The 19903-nt window shown below is 40.3% G+C and overlaps 3 protein-coding genes across 4 annotated transcripts; all 3 read left to right on the top strand.

The window, feature by feature from the left end:
- The first annotated feature begins 844 nt into the window (after positions 1 to 844).
- Positions 845 to 4229, top strand: LOC117251920 (uncharacterized). Of its 2 annotated transcripts, none has more exons than XM_033618495.2 (2): positions 845 to 982; positions 3025 to 4229. In XM_033618495.2, the coding sequence occupies exon 2, from the start codon at positions 3027 to 3029 to the stop codon at positions 3819 to 3821; it is 795 nt and encodes a 264-aa protein (XP_033474386.1). In that variant the 5' UTR covers positions 845 to 982; positions 3025 to 3026; the 3' UTR covers positions 3822 to 4229. The 2 variants fall into 2 exon arrangements, with proteins under 2 accessions (XP_033474386.1, XP_033474394.1); XM_033618503.2 differs by having other exon boundaries at positions 848 to 978.
- Positions 4230 to 5420: 1191 nt separating this feature from the next.
- On the top strand, positions 5421 to 8132 carry tstd1 (thiosulfate sulfurtransferase like domain containing 1). The gene is made up of 4 exons (XM_033628533.2): positions 5421 to 5527; positions 7282 to 7410; positions 7527 to 7689; positions 7923 to 8132. The coding sequence occupies exons 1-4, from the start codon at positions 5515 to 5517 to the stop codon at positions 7975 to 7977; spliced, it is 360 nt and encodes a 119-aa protein (XP_033484424.1). The 5' UTR covers positions 5421 to 5514; the 3' UTR covers positions 7978 to 8132.
- Positions 8133 to 10152: 2020 nt separating this feature from the next.
- On the top strand, positions 10153 to 19849 carry top6bl (TOP6B like initiator of meiotic double strand breaks). Its single transcript, XM_078169641.1, has 12 exons — positions 10153 to 10264; positions 13097 to 13218; positions 13470 to 13553; positions 13637 to 13692; positions 14105 to 14176; positions 14647 to 14851; positions 15773 to 15896; positions 18042 to 18188; positions 18280 to 18401; positions 18957 to 19067; positions 19264 to 19362; positions 19457 to 19849. Exons 1-12 carry the CDS (start codon positions 10153 to 10155, stop codon positions 19505 to 19507), a joined length of 1305 nt encoding a protein of 434 aa, XP_078025767.1. The 3' UTR covers positions 19508 to 19849.
- Positions 19850 to 19903: the final 54 nt, after the last annotated feature.

A 19903-nucleotide genomic window follows, 5' to 3' on the forward strand; every position in this document is an offset into this window, starting at 1 on the left:
TTTGCTCCTCCAGAAATTCCTTGTAAATGCACAACACACTTAATAATAAACAGACTCAAATTTAAATGAAACCATTTATTGCAAGGCAAAGCAGATGTCAACAGGATGTTTACTGGTGTAGCTTGAGTAAGTCATTTGAGTTCTGAGGTTGGGAAATAAGGAGGCTCCTGCCCGGGTAGAGTTCCCCTCATCAGTACAATGCGGGCATTTGGAAGAAGAAAGAACTCAGCCTCTTTGCCAGCTCTACCCCATAAAAGGAGGAGAGCGGAGAGAGCTTTTATCGTTCCCCTGCAGCCAGCTTGTCACAACGGGGACCACAGAAGATGTGGAGGGGGTCTATTATAAATACACATGCATGCATTCTTCACCCCCCACTCTGACAGGCACACATAAACACACTGAAGTGACCTTATGTCCTGTTGGTTTCCACGAGAACACCTGCAGAGTATGCAGGAAATTTTAAAGGTAATCAAAAACAGGCTGCTGCACCTACGGATTGTTATGCAACCACATACTGCAACAAGCACAAGCCTGCCTCCTGCTACTGCCCAGCAAATTAATATGCTGAGCAACACCCGGGCACATGCTGGTGCCCCCCCCCCCCCCCCCCCCCCCCCCGCCCCACACACACACACACACACACACACACACACACACACATTCACTGTGCCGACACGCATTCTCTCAAAAATTCCAAACAAAGAAATATAGAAGAGCAACTGGTTGGAAGTTGGGAAAGGGAGGTTGCCGTGATGTGAAAAAAGACAGAGGAGCGAGGCAGAGCATGAAAGAGTACAGGGGGAGGGAGAGGCACCGAGGGGAGAAAATGAGGGGGTGTTGAGGAGGAGGGGAGAGTCTGCGAGAAACAGCTTAAGACAGTGTGAGAGCTGAGGGCTGTAGTGAGTATGCTGTGAGAGAAGACAGAGACAGAACAAGAGAGACAGAGTACAGAAGATTCTAAGTATCCACCACCATCAAGTAGGTACAGTAAACCATTTCTTACACTTTATTTCCAGTCACTACTATGACTGTTCTGATATGTGCTGACTACATGCAAAACGCTGGACTGGTTTGGTGTTTACTTTTAGAGTTTTAGTCATTTAAGTCACGAGAACAGATGCTCGAACAGTATTGCTGTGTCAAGTGAAAATCCATATGTGCTCCAGCTCTGGGTTCCCACAGAACTCTTGGCGCCAGGAGACAGTGGAAGTGCTGATTGGGTCACCCCAATAGTTGTATTTCTTTCTTCCAGCACTCAGCATTTATTTATCTAAGGCTGTTTACAGGATGGAAACTAGAACACCGCAAATGTTTGATTATACACAGATCCATTTCCAAGCTGTAAACTTTGGTCAAATGGCCTCTCAGTCAACAAGACAAAGAAGTTTGATATACGTCAGGCTCAGCAAACCTTTCTTGTCTTCTGTCACAAGGGGAAAATATCTTAAAGTCTCATATCTCTTATCCTTAGTACAACTGTGGATCCCTATTGCCTTGTTTATTTTTGTCTGCTATTGTAACCAAGTTCTGTATTTCCATTTCTGTGTTTTGACGCAGTTATTACGTCGACTACTATGACTTTAGCTTCTTGATTTCAGTTCCTTTATTCCTCCTCATCCACACTTTAGATTTCTTCTGAAGCGAATAAGGAAATTATGAGAAATTGAAGGTTTTATCTTAAAGGAGCAGTGTGTAGGATTGAGTGGCATCTAGCAGTGAGGAATGCAGATTACAAACAGCTGAACCTTCTCCAAGGTGCCAAGGATGCACTCCCCATTAAGATATCTTCAGTGCTCATTGTTTTGGAGGTTTTTAATCAGAAGCCATATTACCCACAGAGATCTCTTCCTCTCCAAAACAAACAGACCAGGTGATTAAAACTGGTAAAAACACTGAATTAAGCAGTTTCATATCAAAATTACATGTTTCTTCTAATCGTCTTATGTCAGCAGTTGTGTGTCAGGTTCAGTGGAGCCCGATAACTCATAGAGAGACTAACTCTGTTGAACGTAACTCATGATTCAGGCCCTTGAACAGATATTCTGATGTGTGTGTTGTCGACGAAGCAGTCAACGTGTTTTGCGGGCCACCAGCACCTGCTAATTTGTGCTCACTTTTGTTCTCTGATAGCAGAATTATTTGCAGAGGTCTCCTCCTCTCCAAAACAACTGGATTTGGTTATTAAAACTGGACAAAACACTGAATGAGGCAGTTTTGTGTTAAAAATCAGTGTTTCGTCTGATCTTCTAATGTAAGCAGCTGTGCGTCATGTTCAGTGGAGCCTAATAACTCATAGAGAGACAGGCTTTATCGAATGTAATTCATGATTCAGGCCCCTGAACACATATTCTGATGTGTGTATTGTCGATGAAGCAGTCGGCGTGTTTTTGGTCAAAATTAGAGCTGATAGTAAAATAGTAAAAGCTGATATCAAAGCTGAAAGAGTCAGACGGCGGTTTTTATGGAGAGCAGAATTACCCGCAGAGGTGTCCTTCTCTCCAAAACAAGTGGATCTGGTTATTTAAATTGGTAAAAACACTGAATGAGGCGGTTTCTATGCCGTTTGGCACGGAAGGGCTGCCAGCTAGAGTGGCCGACGCAACCACAAAAAGGGCCCTATCTGGAGCCAGTGTTTGGTGTGTCCGTTCTGGGCTATTGTAGAAACATAACAATCCAACATAGCAGACTCCTTGGATGTGGACTGCTCTTTATGTAGATATAAACATCATTCCAAGGTGACAAAAACATGAAGATTTTAATTTTCAGGTGATTATACACTAAAAAATTTACTTATAATATTATATTCCATTCCTGCCAATATATCCCCTTACATCCTGCACACTAAGCCTTTAAGATATGAGGTTAAAAGAAATTAATAGACCAGTGAAGATGTATTTCCTCTCTACGACTGCGTGGATACACATACTGTGCCAGTGATCCATCTATATCCTTTTTCTGTGTTTGCAATGACTAATATTGCAATGACTATATATCATTCTCATCTTTTGTCATTTCTGTCCATAGAGATGACGTCACTGTTGTGGAACCTTGCTGTGCTTCTCCTTTTCCTGGGAGCCTCGCCTCTCCTCCACTCCCACCTCACTACTCATGCCGCCTCTACTTCCCCTCCTGACACTCACCGGCAGATCAAATACGCTGCTATGGGCTCAGACGATGACTATGATGATGATGATGATGATGACTTCTTTCACACACGCATGCCCTCTACTGAGGTGGTGAACTCCGTGAAGAAAACTGTCCTTCTTCAGGCACCCCAGCTCTGCCAATTCAACCCCTGCTCAGAGAATCAAGAGCCCTGCGAGCAGATTTCAGAAAGGACTAGGTGCCTCTGTCCCGGGGTCAGCAGGGCCGATGAACCTCCTCATGCACCACGTATTCAAGGGCTGCTGCCAGTCAGTGAAGGGCGTGACAGAGGGAAGATAGAGGTCCAGTGGTGTGCTCCATCTTCTGTGGTGACCGCGTACAGAGTGGTGATAGACGGACATGAACCCCTGCAGTTTATGGACGTTTCACGACGAGGTTTGCTCGAATCTTTGGAAGCTGGGACCAAGGTGTGTGTGGCGGCGGTGAACAATGCAGGACAGAGCCCCCCATCAGAATTCTCCTGTAAACGCTATGACCCTCCTGAATCTTCTGACCATAAACTGCTGGCTGGGATTATCGGAGGAGGAGTCGCCCTCCTTCTGCTCCTCATCATCGGAGCTGTGATCATCTGGATGCATCAAATGCGTAAAAAGGCAAAAAGAGACTCTGCTGATGGACTTGGGAACCCTTCTTACAGCACAGAGGGGACTCTGTGATCCACATCAGCACAGACAATCCATCCCACTTACACTGAACAGGCCCCTGGACACAGGGGGCACAGCAACGGTGTAATCATGACCAAGAGGCAAACAGTTCTGGGGTGGCATTGTCATTGATTACAGAACTAAGAACTTGTTTACACTCCTGTTTAAAGGAATATGTAAACATACTTGGGGATAGAGGATTGGTGTTCACTGAATAACACTAACAAATGAGTCATTCTGTGATTTTGTGGTAGAACTACAGGTTTATTTGCTGGCAAATTTAACCTTTTTAGATCTGTTGTAGTATTTTTTAATCTTATCATGTCCGAATTTCATTGTAAATATTAATTTCTAGGATATAGGTACTGACTTTTGTAATAAACTAAAATATATTTTTAATAAAAACATTTGTAAAATGGCTTGGTTGAGTGTTTGCTTTTATCTGAAAGGTTTTGCACAGGTCTACATTTTATAATCTACAGCAGGGTGACAATTTAATGAAAAAGAACAGCTTTAATGTCCCTTAGGATCAAATCTCTGCAGCTTCATTGGAGGGACAATTGAACCATTGGCCTAAAATGCCCCGTATATGTTGATATAGGTTGAGGTTCGGTGACTGCAGAGGCCAGACCATATGATTGTCATCATTTTAACCCTCATCACCAGTCATTGACCCTTTATAGGCTGTATGGGAACACTGGCATTCTCATTTATTCATATTTTAACTCTGTTATCCATCTGTACGTGGTTGTGGAAAGTATTAAAGTGGTTTATCTTTACTTCAGTAATTTCATTTTATGTTACCTTATACTTCTCAAGTTCATTTTAGAAGGGAATTTTTTTTAAATCTTACCACCAGTCTCAACAAACCTTTCTTGTCTTCTGTCAAAAGGGTAAAAAAAAAAAGAAAAAGTTAAATCTCTTATATCTCATCCTTAATACCACTATGGATCCTTGTTCCCATGCTTATTTTTGTCTGGTATTGTAACCAAGTTCTTTATTTTGGTTTCTGTGTTTTGATGCGGTAACTACTACTACAATGACTTCAGCTTCTTGATTTCAGTTCCTTCATTCCACCTCATTCACACTTTAGATTCTCTCTCAAGGAAATAAGGAAATCATAAGGAATTGAAAGTATAATCTTGACATACAAGGTTATTAATACTTTTAACTATAGCCTACTTTACTTATTAAATAAATCATCAGTTTATAGAATATGATGCATTTTTATAGATTGAGCTCTTTAATGGGATATAAAGTTGCTAAAATTAGCTCAACCTCGACCAGCTACAACATTAAAATGACATGGTAATGGATCAATACTAATTCAGTTGATGTATATACAGTATATTGTAACGCTCTGAAATGGGCCATTCTGCCTAGGGAGTACTTTAAATACTTAAACTATATTTTATTTACAATACTTTTCGTGAAAATTTGAATGCAGGACTTTTAACTGTAACATTTTAACAGTCTGCTGTCTGTATTTTCATCTCAATCCTACAACAGTCCAACTTCAACTTTTATTTTGAAAGTCTACTAGCTCTGCTTGTGGGGCGTTGATTGGCTAACCGCTGGAGAATTTCAAGCTAAGTCCCGCCTCCCTTCGGCGTCTTAGCCAATGACGTGTCACTAAACAATATGAGGAAGAAGATGTCTTTCATTGTAGTATCTTGTTTGACGTTATCGTTCATATACAAGCAGGATGGCGAGTCCGGGTGAGACTTCTTTCTACCTCTCACGCTGAAACAAGACTCATTTAACTAACTGCAGCTTATCTGTACTCTAATAACGATATAGAACATCCTTAATGTTGGTTAGTTTGCGCTAAAGAGTTAGCTAATACTCGTTTAGCTAGTTAGTGAGTACCTGTCGCAGGTAACGTTAAAGTGGCATTACAGGAGCTATATTAACGATTAATGTTGACGGTGGGTGCTTAGTTGTATTAAGGTAACTGTCACGCGCACAGATTATCTAGCTGATAAATATTAAATGAGTAAACAAATTGATTATTTTATGAATGTTTACTAATAATTTCTTAATATGCATAATCAGAATGACTCAGCACAATTAAAGTGTTATTGTGCTCAAACCGGAAGTTACAAGTCTCTTCAGGGAATGGCAGTTTGTAACCCAAGCAACACCCAACAAACTGATTTAATAAACATGATGAGTGTATTCATACCATAACCTGTTACATCAATGGCCAGTTGGGTTATTGTGCCTTCACTCCTTATTTTTGAACACACACACACACACACACACACACACACACACGGTCTGATAAGAAAAAGTATGTGTGCCAACATGAGGGAGCAATCTTCTAGAGAGGAATGTACCCTTAAGGTGGAGGTGGATATCATGAGTTTTTTTTGTTTTTGTTTTTTTTTTTTAAATCGGCATTCAGCTCCGTATCCCAGACTGGCTCCAGATCTCCTTATTCATCACCTAAACTATTCTCAACTAATTAAAACCAAATGGCACTTTAATCTGTTTTGTTCTCCTGATACCGATTCTGATACCTCAAGATATTTTCCAAGTACTAGGCTTAATACTAGTGCTCACTTTTTCCCTAAATTCAAAATCTGTATACCCTATTGTGTGGAACCTATTGGGATACTTTTTAGGTGAGGTACTGATGGGGGAACCAAGTATGATGACATTTAATAACACTGACTAACAAACTATAGGCTATTTAAAGATATATTATGTAACCTTTTTTGCATAAAAATGTCTGAAAACAACTAGACCACTGTTATATATTTTGTTTAGGTGTGTACTTACAAGGTCACCTGTCACCTGTCGGTCGCATCATGTCCCCTTTGCACATGCATCAGGGTTGTGGTTGTCTGCCAGAAGCTGTCATAAATGGACTTTTTATGGAGTTTTAAGCCTCATTGTTACAATTTACTTTTAAAATCTTGTTCGTTTTTTAACGATATGTTTTAACCGGATGAAGGATTTTAGTCATTCAACATTTAAATCATAATTTATCAGAGAAACAAGCTAAGCAAACCTAAGTGGCAATTTGGCTTCAGCCCCTGCTGTGCCGAACAGTGTTTTTAGCAGTTTTAATCGCCTGGCCCATTTGATTTGGAGACATCTGCTGATAATTCGGCTCCCAGTAAATATGATGAACACTCAAGGAATCCTAACCAGGAGAAACTGACCGCAATGACAGCACTGAGACCCCATAGCCGCAGAAACTTACACGTTGTTCCTTTAATGTTGATTGTGCCACATCATGGGTGTGATTATTATCAGGCTGTATGCACTCTTGTACCACAGTGTGCAGGTGCACACACCAGAGAAAGTAAGAGTAAGTAAGAGTTAGTAATGAAATCTTATGTCAGACTGGTATCTGACTGACCTGTGTTAATAAAAATAAGTGAGTGCTGCAGTTTTCTGGGAGTTCAACAAAGGCTTATCAGACTTAGCAGAGCCTTTAATGTGTTTTCTCTCTCATTGCCAGTCACCAAGGAGATCTCCTATGAGGATCTGAAAGCTCTTCTGGGAAAGAGTCAGAATCTCCTCCTCATTGATGTTCGCACTAAAGAGGAGGTTGATAAAGGACAAATTCCAGGATCCATTCACATGCCAGGTGAGCATCTTTTAAATGCCTTTTCACAGAGGAGAAAAGATCTGTTCATCATCTGTCTTTTATTTCATCTTGAAATGTTTTTCTGCCTTCTCCTCCTCCTGCCTTTATTCATCCAGTTGATACAGTAGAGACTGCTCTTGCACTGACGCCAGAAGAATTCAAGGCCAAGTATGGAGTAACCAAGCCACCGTTGGACGCGCCAGAGCTGGTGTTTCACTGCCAGATGGGCAGGCGAGGGAGAATGGCCACAAACAAGGCCTCTGAACTTGGATACGTGAAGTGAATAAGTTATTGGTTACTATACATTATATAGGACACACACACACGCACACACACACATGTGCACATACATACAGCCCATCCTGTTTTTAAACAGACAGCCCAAATCAACAACTTGTGTACACTTGAGAACAATTTTGTGTACTCTGTTCACTCACAGAAATATTGCCTTCAAGCGTTGGCTCTACATGTATTGCTTCTTCTTATTGTTGTCTCTCTGTTTTCTGTTTCAGTGCACGTAACTATGCAGGGGGATACCAGGAGTGGTCTGCGAAAGAGGGAAAATGATTCCCGCTAAAGGAAGCCTCTCATTATACAAATAGGCACTGTGAAAGCTAGACAGACAAAATGTTTTTATAGTGTTTTGTTTTCATACTTTGTTGTCATACATACTAACATGTTTGAATACATACAAATAAAGTAAATTATGCTATCTACTCAGATTGACATGTGTTTGTGGGGATCATTTGCATGAGATGAATCTCTAAACATGCAATAACTGGAGAAAGAAAAACTCCTTTTTGCATGCTACAAAGATTTACACAGTGGTCAGTGATCAAATGTAGTACAGGCAGGATATAGCACCAAAAAGTCAGCTGAGGAAGATTATGAGACGTGGTTAAAAGCTCAAGAAAATGCTTGTGAGTGGATGTTCTCCTAAGATTTTGTCATTTTGTCCTACTAAAATTTGGTTTGGTTTAATGACAAGAAGAGTTGCATAATTCTGCGATTACACATACTCAGTATAGGAAAGATTCTGAGCACTCACAGCATTTTTTAGACCATATCTAGGAAGAACTAAAATAGAACAAATATGGATACATCTGACTGAATATGAAAGTATAAAGCAGTAGCATGTGTGCAGGGTTGTTTTTATTATTTCACAATCAAGGGTTTTTGGACCTAATGGGTTTTTTTCCCCAGTTTTTTAGACAGTTTTTATTTAATTTTATTTTATTTACCAAGTTTTTTTCCAACTTTATTAAGAGCAGTGATTTATACAAAGTCAGACATCATAGCAATTGTAAAAAAAAAAAAAAAAAAGAACTGACAGACTGAAATGGACGAATAACAAAGATAAAACAAACAAGCAGACAGCATTTAAGTAGGAGACAAATGGCAACAAGAAGGCAGATTACAATGATAGGTGGTCAATATACTTTTCTTGTTATTCACATGTTAAAAGACATCATTAAATTAAAAGAAAATCTACCAAAAAAACTCTTAAACAGGAGGATGAATTCCTTCATTGTCATTGTCACAGATGTTACAACGAAAGTGTTCAAAAGTCTGATTGCCCATGGATAGAAGGTGCTTCTAAGCCAGTTTGCCCTGCTCTCCAATACCCTGTATCACTTCCCAGAGGGCAGGAGATTGAAGAGGCCATGGCCTGGGTGGGATGGGTCAGACAGGATCTTCTTGGCCCTGTTTAGCGCTCGGGTGTATTTGCTATGTCTTCCAACGAGGTCAGAGGGCAGCCAATAATTCGCTGCGCTGATTTAATGACCCCTTGCAGGGCTTTCCTGTCCTTGGCCGTGCAACCTGGGTACCATATAGTGAGGCAGTATGTCAGCACACTTTCTATGGTGGAACAGTAGAAGCAGTAGGTGCACATCCAGGTCACATTTCCTTAGCAGTCTTAGGAAGTGTAGCCTCTGCTGGGCCTTTCCGACTACCGCTGACGTGTTGGCGGACCACGTTAGGTTATCAGCCACATGCACCCCAAGAAATTTAAAAGAGGAGACTCTCTCCACACAGATGCCCTCTATCTGTAGTGGGGCAGGGTCAGGTCTCTTCCTCCTCCAGTCCATCACCATCTCCTTGGTTTTGCTGGCATTCAGCAGGAGGCTATTCGCTGAGCACCAGGCTGCGAGCCTCTGGACCTCCTCCCTGTATGCTGTCTCATCACCGCCAGAGATGAGGCCCACCACTGTTGTGTCGTCCACAAATTTGACAATGGTGTTAGAGTGGTGGAGGGGGGCACAGTCGTATGTGTATGGGGCATACAGGAAAAGGCTTAGCACACAGCCCTGAGGCGAACCTGTGCTCAGTGTCCGAGTGGTGGATGTTAGGGTCCCAAACCTCACTGTCTGTGGCTGGTCCATCAGGAAGCTGTTTATCCAATCACAGGTGAGGGGTGGGAATCCCAGGTCAGTTAGCTTCTGGAAGAGGATGTTCGGCAATATGATGTTGAATGCCGAACTAAAATCAACAAACAGCATCCTGACATAGTTCCCCAACCCCTCTGTGTGGCCCACAGCAGTGTGGAGGACGGTGGCTATGGCATCTGCTGATGACCTGTTTGCCTTATAGGCAAACTGGTGCTGGTCGAAGTTCTGGGGGAGGCAGGACTTGAGGTGGGGCAGGATGAGCCTCTCAAAGTACTTCATGACCATAGAGGTCAGTGCCACTGGTCTGTAGTCATTAAGGCTGCTTCTGGAGGCTTTCTTGGGCACAGGAACGATGGTAGCTGTTTTCAGGCACAATGGAACAGTGGCCTGTTTCAGGGAGATGTTAAAGATCCTTGTTAGGACCCCTGACAGCTGGTCAGCGCAGGCCTTCAGTACTTTGCCCAGTACCCCATCTGGGCCTGCTGCTTTGTGTTCGTTCACAGCTCTCAGAACCCTTCATGCTGTTGATGATCAAGCAAATTCAACGAATTAACAACTTTCAAAATAAAAAAAAATACCATCTCTGAATTTGAACTTTACAGAGTGACCAGTGTTTCTAAAAACATATGTTCCCAATGTGTCCAAAACTGAACAGACTGAACAAACAAATCAGGTTCATTGTTGCAAAATCTGTATTGTTCATCTTAGTCAGCAAATCCTGACACCGTTACATTAGAGGGGAAGAAGTTGTGCAAGAAACATTAACAAAGTTTGGCTTTTGGAGTTTATGGGTTTATGACCTCAGCATTTTGAAATTCCTGACTATGGTCCTGTGCTGCTTTCAGGAGCTCTATAACAACGGGAAAAGTCAATGTAAATTCTACAAATGTGTTATTGATTTATCTACTGTATTGCCCTCGTTTTACTTGTAAGGTATTACCAGTTATTTTGAAGATTTAACATCTCTGCTGGCTGTTATTTAAAGTGTGTAGAAATTTGTATATTGTTTAACAGGGAGATATACTGTGACTACATTAGTGGGCCAGGCACGCGCGCAATCTGACCACCAGCGCGTGCTACTCAGCGTGTGCCTGGCAGTTAAACTACTTCAGTTAGCTAAAGATGCTCAAAGAAATACAGCAGGTAATGTAAATTAGAGTTGTTCTAGCTAGAAACATAAAGTTTATATGGTTAAAATATTGTCTTATTGACAGTTTGTCTCTACTCGTCATTATTGATAAAATAAGAACTGGTTATCAAAGGTTTGAAGCTAGCTAGCTAACGGGTTATAGTTTAAGCTAGCATTAGCTAAAGTAAGAGTTCGTGTTTTTAATTATGACTGCAGGTGTTGCGGTTGGTCATGCTTTTTGGTAAGCACAGACAACACCCTTGCTTTAAGACTACAGGAGGACTTTTGGTGCTTTTGTGGACTGAAACAGAAGCGTCTGTTCGAAGTATAAACTGCACTGGTAAGTTTAAAACCACCACATCATGGTCTCATAATCTAACCTGCCTCATGAGGATGAACTACCACTGGCATTTAAGTGCCTAACAGTGGGGTACCCCCATTTTGTCAAATAGAAGTATCAGTGTGCTTGAGCAGCAATTCTAACAGGAATATAGTATACATTTGATTACCACTATTTAAATTTACTTGTAAAATATAGTTAAATAACTGTTAAGTGGAAAAAAGGCATTAAAACACTGATACATTGAGCTGCCTTACTCACAAGCACCTGTATACTACCAGGTTGTAGATAGTTGCAACTGTCATAGGTGGAAGAAGTATTAAAATCCTCTACTTTAGTCAGTGTAGAAATGCCACAGTAAAACAAATATTAAAAGTAAAAGTCCTGAATTCAAAAAGGATTGGAAATTAGCGCCAGCCACCAGCCATATTCTGGTAAAATATGAAAATGGCTGCTGGATTTACTTCACTCACCAGCCTACAAAACAATGTTAATCTGTTGAGTTGCTGGTAGATTTTGTAGACCACCAGCCACAGTGGAAGATGGTTTATTTCGGTTCAGAAGTTCATTTCCAACCCTTTTCAAAATGTTACTGAAGTTAAAGTAGAGAAGCATTATCAGCAAAATGTACTTAAAGTATCAAAAGTAAAAGTACTCAGTATGCAGAATGGCTTTAGGAGTGTTAGTGCTCTTAGTCTTTGTTAGTATGTCTACATGTGTGTGCAGTAATTGGTGAGTAAAGGGGGGAAATGTGTTATATTAATTTAGGATATTACATTATTCTGTTTTTATCTCAAAGAAATACATGTAAGAATATTTTATGTTGTAGTTCATCAATGTTTTATTATGAGTTCAGTAACTATAAGTGTTAGGGATTCACAGTGTTGGATTTTTTGCCAATATCCAATATGCCAGTATGTAACAACTCATTTGACTGACAGAACTAACAGTTCTGATATTGATATATAAATTTTTTCCTTCCCTTAATTAAGTGATCATCAAGTCTCTTCTGTAGTGAAATTAATGTTATACATGCATACTTTTGTTGTGATGACCCACTAGCAGAGACATGAAATACAGTGCTTTTCAATGTATGTAATATTCATACATTGTGCAAAATAGGAGAAAGCATGTTGGCCGGTTCTTTTAGTTTATTTTAAAATTGATATTGGCCAATCCCAATGACGTACCAATATTATCATGTATACCTTATAAGTGTCAAATAAATGTAGTGGAGTAAGAAGTACAATATTTGCCTCTGAGATGTAGTGGAGCAGAAGTATTAAGTAGCATTATATACTCAAGTTAAGAACAAGAATATTGAAATTGTACTTGAGTAAATGTACTTTGTTACATTCCACCACTTGCAATAGCAGTGTCATACATTTTAGGCTGTTTCAATAAAAATAGCAAACACTGGTAAACAACAAAAGCTAACACTGGTAACCATCAATATGGAAAGGATACAGATATCCATCCAGTACGAAAACAGAACAGATCACCACAATAAAATAATTTTTAAAAAATGAATTAGTCACACCTGTAGGCATTTATTTTGACTAATTTCAGCTCGCACTTGAATGCTTGAAAAACCTTGGTTATAGATAAAAAGGGAAGTGACAGCAGCTGTGATTTCTAGGATATAAAGCATGCAATGTACAGAAAGTGTTTTAACAGTGTTCGCATCTGTGGTGCAGTTGCAGCTGCTGGTCCCTGGTGTACAGGGATTAAAATGAAAGCACTCCAACCTGGTATGTACACACACACTTGATATGTACACAACTCTTAAGCTTTTGTACACTTCATCACCGTCTTTTACTACATTAGTCCTCAGAGACTTGAAGGAGAGCATGTTCCCCTCTTCATGGCCGTGTCCTTTGCCTGGCCCTGAAGAGCTGGGTGCCTTCACCGACCTGTATGGTTCCCTCAAAATACTCCTGTCTTTTCAGGTACAAACAATAGTCTCCTTCACTATAAGGACTGATATTAGAGCCTGAGTATTTTCTTTTTATTAAGCACAAGATATTTGGGTGGAATCACTTTACTGATTGTAGTAGCTGGACAAAGCTTACCCAGATGTCAACGATTAATGTTACACTTTTAGTTTAGTATATTTCCTTCTACTTCCAATGTGATTACTGATAGATGATCACAGTGAGCCTGTGGATGACATATAATCTCTGTCTATATCTTTGCACAGATGAAAGATGAAAGACTTTTCAGTCCAGAGTGGTGCGCTCGTATAGAAACGTTCCTACATGCGTTCAGTTTGGCTAACGCTAAGGTAGGATCTGTTTCCCTCTGACATGTACCTACAGGATAGTGGTAAATTAAGTAGCAAAATTTGACTGCCCTTTATTTCCACAGATCAAAATCCAACTTAAATTCAAATTCAGTCAGCAGATCTTTCAGCGAGACTTTAGGTATGACTACCAGTTTTCCAGTTTAAGCTCAAAGATTTACTTTCTTGGAGGTCAAGCACATTTCTCATCTGTTGGATTATTTCATGATGAAACTCTTTTGCTTAACTAAGTTGTGTTTTTGGATTATGTTTAGCTTCTGTATACATTTGACACACTCAATGTATTGGTTAATTCATTCACTCTGTATTACACAGAACTGATCTATTTTGTCTCGTAAAGTGTGTATTATAAATTTACTTAAAAATAAAAAGTGATCATTTCCCTCACAGCAGTAGATCTGATTTTACTAGTGGCTGTTTGTGGCTTTATGAGTTACAACATAATAACAAACACAAAAACTTAATACTCTAGCCAGGCCTCTTCTGCCTTCTGTTTTTATGATGTGCTAACATCATCGTTCATATTCCTGCAGAGTGAAGATGACGAGTAAAGTTTCATGGGCAAACCAACCAGCACTGATCTTGGATGTCACCTCTAGTGCAAGGTCAGTAATGCTGTTTTTGATATTATTTAAGGTGTGGTCGTTTGTGTGGATCAGTGTTGTCTCAATTCTCTTAGTAGCAGATGTGTAAACAAAATAATCTTTTCCTCATCTATTAATGCAACACAAAGATGTTGAAAATAAATGTACAGGTGTGTTTAGCACCTCCAAATCTGTTGAGGTGGTTGGGCATCTGATCAGGATGCGTCCTGGGTGCCTCCAGCTCGAAGTGTTTCGGGCACATCCCACTGGGCAGACCCAGAACACACTGGAGGGATTACATATCTCATCTGGCCTGGGAACGCCTTGGGGGCCCCCAGGAGGAAGGGGAAAGCGTTGCTGGGGAGAGGGACGTGGTGCTTTACTCGGCCTGCTGCCCCCGACTCGGCCCCGGATAAGCAGATGAAAATGGATGGATGGAGGTATGTTCACTGTTGTTTATAGAAAGTGATTTTGTCATCTTGGGTTCAAAGGCCTCCAGATTGTGTGAAGAAAGGATGCTGGTGTCAGGGAGGACACCCTGTCCTCGGAGGCAGATTGCCACTCAGCATCCCACCTGAAGTCATGGACCAGGGCCTGTTCGGGGAGCTCAGCATCCAGCTTGTTACACTCCTGAGCCCCTGTGTGCTGCAGTACCCTAATCTGGCAACACAACTTACTCACATTCAGATATCCTTTGCTGATTTTATGTTTTATTTTAAGTTTGTGTGTGGTTTTCATGGACAGGATCTCTAGGCGTGGCCGAGTTATTTTTATAGATGGTTTGGCTCAGCTGTAATCATCAGACCATCTTTTCCAGTGCGCACTGGGATGGTTTGTATTGTGGAGGCAGATGGGAAGGTCAGCACCTCCAATCTGAGGCCATGGCGCTGTGCTGGAAATGTGAGTTCACTGAGTTCAAGTACTTTTAACAACTGAAACTTGTAAAACACAACTCTCCACATGAGAGGCCATAAAAAGTACAATTAGAATAATGCATTTGTAATTTACAATATAAGTATTATAATACAATTTCACAATACACAGAAGAGAGTATTGTCGTCAACAATACATCGTCAACAGTCTTACCAGGGTTGTGTTGTGTTGAAAAGAACTAGCTTGAAAGACATGTTGTCCGACCACATTTGTAATCAACAGTGTTTATAGTTGTTCCAAACAGCTAAACATGAATGCCCAGGGAAAAGCTGTTTGTCATAGAGAGGGCGGAGACGCAGTATTGTTTAGATATGGGGATGACGGTGCACATTCTCAGTCAGTCTCTCCTGGAAGGCGTTCATAGGGTTGCACTTGGTTGTTCACATAAAACTAAAATAGTTGTATGTCAAAAAGGGAGCTACGGTTAAAAACCACCTTACTTTCTTACTCCGCAGTCCGCACAGCCAGCCAATCATGACATAAAATGGGTGTGACTGTTGGTTCAGAAAGTTACAAACCAAACCTCGATCTACAAACCAAAACCTCAAGGTCGTAAGCTTTAATGATCAAAACAATGAAATCAGACATCTTGGGCGGAAATCAGTATAACTGCTGCTCCTTTGTGTTGACTTAGTTGTTCGGGCATCTGATTTGGATTAGTCTTCCTTGACTTCACGTGTCCAGGTGTTGGTATGCGGCCCCAGTAATGTCCCTTTCACAGGGCCCTCCACCTTCTTCCAGGACCTCCCTTCTCATTTGGACTGTCAGGAACTTGGCCTGCACGGTCTTCACTGCTTGTACTCCAAAGGTAGACAACAGTCACTGATAAGAACAAAACATACTGATGGCCAGTTTAGGTCATTTCCTAGAGGAACTGTGAGAACCTTTTCTCCTGAACAGGGTAAAAATAAAAGCCCCGGACAGTTAATCCTGTCTTAAAAGGCAGAATTTCTGAAACATTTTATGAGGCCTGAAATGAACCAGACTAATTTCAACCACCTGGGTTTATTTGTTAGAGAATGAGCACACAGCCCTGGCCTGCAGCTGCCTATAAAAACTTTAATGGATCACAAAGGCCCCTGATTTGAATCATATGAATGAAACCACACCGAACATGGAAGTAGAAGAAGCACACACACACAGAATACAATAACAAAAAACTCAGAGTGACACGGAGAAAAGGCTGCAACGCTGCAATTCTGGGCTTCAGCAATGAAATGATTGTCAGTGCATGACATAAATCTGTCTCCTGTGAATTCATTCACATGCAACTAATCTTCTTTAGTGTCTTATTGTTATTGCGTACAGTTAGTTATGATGCAAGAGGCGTTGTGCAGTCACTGTGCAAAACATTCTCACAGAGATTTTGGGGTGGAGAAAGGGTTTATAATGTGTTAAAGTTCGACACTGGACGCTCCTCTCTTTTACTAGAAATCAGTGTTAATATTTATCATATTTTCCTTAGACTGTGATGTCACCCTGGCCTTAACTAAGTGGGTGTAGCTGCCAACATTTTATCATGCCTTATAAAGGAATACTTTATGTGTGTACTGCTGTGGATGACAGTGTCAGCAAAACTTATTTTAGTCACCCGAAAGAAGAACTTATTAAAAAAGAAAACATTTAAAATTGATGCCATATTTAGAATATTTTTACCACTTTACCTTGCCATCAGACTTCCCTTTCTGACGGGGAGCTGGAGCCATTATCTATGCTCTCTTCAAAGCCACCAGATTCCTTTGGCAAAAAAGGAAATTTTACCTTGCAGAGCACGCTGCCTGCTGGTCTACCGCTTTCTCAATCGGTTAGTTTGTTTGTGTTATTGTGTTATTACTGTCAAAGGAGTTTGGTGACTTTGAAGAGAGCATAGACGGATATAAGGGTTTGAAAAAGTGGAAAAGTTTAACATTAAAAAAAGAGGAGAAAGTTTAAAATTTTGCAGGGGTGATCAACATTAGTGTTTTATCTGATATGTTTTTTAAAAAAGACTATCCAGGCAACATAACACCTTCCCAAAATTAATTTTTCAACTGCAGACACAACCATAATTCTTAGGAGCATTTTCTTTGTATCTACAAATACGGTTTGGAAATGGTTCTCGTGAAAATGATTGAATGTACTTGACAACCAGGTGGTTGGTCTTCATTGAAAAACACCATCTACTCCTTGTGTGTCCAGACAGTCAGCCTTTCTAAATGTAATTCTGCCTTCTTCGATGTGTAATCTAGGCCTTAATTTAGTCCTGCAGTAACTAGAGATTTTCTGTCGGGCAGGCGGTGAAGTTAATTAAAGACGAGGCTAAAGCTAGGATTATTCTAAAACACGTGTGAGTGAGCTGATTAGGTCTAAATTGGTTCAGTGGGAAGGGGCACTTTGTCTGGAATGTAGCTTAATCATCCGTTAATAATCTTGGTATTACTTAAAAAATGGCTGATTTCCATAGCTGATTTCTCAGAAACTGCCCTTGCATAATAAGCGGTTCTTGTCCTTGTAGATTAAACAGTGAATCACAACCATGAGTAAAACCACAGGCATCGGAAATCACAAGCAGCTTACTCATTCACAATACAGAATGTAAACAGAAAAAGGAGCCATAACACAGTCTGCGCTGGTATTTGGAGAGAAGAGGATCCATACCTCAGAATTGTTGTTGTTTTACACCCAAGAAAAGATTTTGTAAACATCTGTTAGCTTATTAAACTAAAGGGAACTCAGGTTTTAAAGCTAGAGCTGTAAAACCAAATGTAACAATTACTTGCTCAACCCCAAGGTGCATCTTCCATTACCCTGATATTACGCACATGTTGGGATTGTTGATCCCCACAGCTGTACCAGTGTAGACCTGCAGTGTGTTTATCATTTAGACTGAATATCGTCACTAATGATCATGTTTTCCTCCCATTTCCTCTAATTTTTTTACTCCGCAGAACATGTTGTAACATTCTCTCTGCAGATCTTGTGCACAGCGGAGGCACTGTGTACACAGTAGAGCAAGAAAACAGTGAGGACCCAGAGCAAGAAACAGTGCAGCAGGGTCTCCTGCTTTTCCTGTCCCTGCAGCACAGTGACCCCTTCACCTGCCAGCTCTCTGATATGATGGGTGAGAGACAGCTGCATGTCTAATCACAATGCACTGCACTAAAGTTGGTCTTTCTCATTTTTTTTTTCCTGTCTCTTTGATCCTCCCACAGCCACAGAGGTGCTGATAGAGCGCCACCTGGAGGATATTCTGAGCAACAACAGGCAGGCAGTCACATCAGCTGTGCAGACCGAGCTGCAGAACACACTGAAAGCCCAAAATCACAGAAAAAAGGCAAGTCTGACACACACATACACACTGGAGAGGAAAGGTTTTTTTTAATCACTCTTTAATATTAATTTTATAATTTACATTTTTATATTATTGGTGTTAGTAGCATTAGGTAGTTAATAATGAATTATTAATTTAATTTAACAATTTTAAAAGTTGATTTATATAGAATAGTACATTAAATATAACTAAATATCTTTGGGTCATGGACAAAACAAGACATTTGAGGACGTCATATTGAGCTTTGAGAAACACAGATTGACATTTTTCACCATTTTCTGACATTTTATAAACCAAATAATGAAATGATAAAATAAGAAAATAATCAATAGTGAAAATAATTATCAGCTGCAGCCCTAAAGATGTTACACATTTGCATGTTGGGCTGTTGTTGAATTTGAAGATGTCACCTCTGGGCTTTGGGAGATTTTAATGGTCATTGTCCATTATTTTCTGACATTTTATAAATCAAACAATTAATCAGTTAATTGGAAAAAATAATCAGTATATTAATGAAAATATCTGAATGGGCCTAATAGTGTATGTTTGGCTGTTAAGGACCAGGAGAAGCTGCGTTCAGCTGCTGAGGTGATTCTCAGTTCGTCCATCAGTATTGTGAGCTGCAGCAGTAACATGGACTTCAGAAACGCCTGTCTGAACAGGATGAAGGTGTGAAAAGATATAGTTATAGTCTCTGTAGATACAGTTCATTCTAAAATAAAAGAGTCATTCACTTCAACAACTCTCATAATTTAACACTGGCAAAGATGTTATGTGCGACACTGTAAACACACTTACATACATGTATGCGTGTTGATCATGTGACAGAAGTCAGATGTGCATCCATAATGTATGTGTTTGTCAGGTGCGTGACACTCACAACCTGTCAGCCTCCCTCCGTGAATCACTGAGGAGGGTGACATCATGGAAATTCACTCCCAGGGGCAGGTGCTACTCAGCCCAGGTGAGTGGGATGTTTGTTTTTCACTGACACCAACTGGTTACTATAGCAGCACCTCAATAATCCTCAATTTTACACCACGTCATTACTTTCACAGGTGGAAGAACATCCTGAGAGTGATGATGAGCCCACAAGAACAGAAATCTGAGCGTGTCCTTGTTTGTCTTGGAAGGGTTTATGGAAGGCTGTGGAAGTAGAATATTTTTGCAGTTTAAAGTAGGGCAGCAGTGCATTTGGTAAATGTGCTGGTGATAAAGATATCTGTTTAACCTTTAATTAAACAAATACACAGTTCTTATCAACGTTTGGGTGTGACACCAGATGTTTCCTTAAGACAGTTATAAAAGAGAAAAAGTTTAAAAAGCGATTTATATTAGTTAAATTTGCCTTAAACCCTTAAATAAAAACAAATAAACACCTTTATTATTTAATATTAAATGTTGCATCATTTCGTAATAGTTCGTACTATTGTTTGTGGCTGTACAACAAGTTAAGCAAGGATAACCAGTCTGGTTTAACGTATTTTCGACAGGTCTGAGGGCTG

This window comes from Epinephelus lanceolatus, chromosome 7 (genome assembly GCF_041903045.1).
Source record: "Epinephelus lanceolatus isolate andai-2023 chromosome 7, ASM4190304v1, whole genome shotgun sequence".
NCBI classification, from domain to species: Eukaryota; Metazoa; Chordata; class Actinopteri; order Perciformes; family Serranidae; genus Epinephelus; species Epinephelus lanceolatus.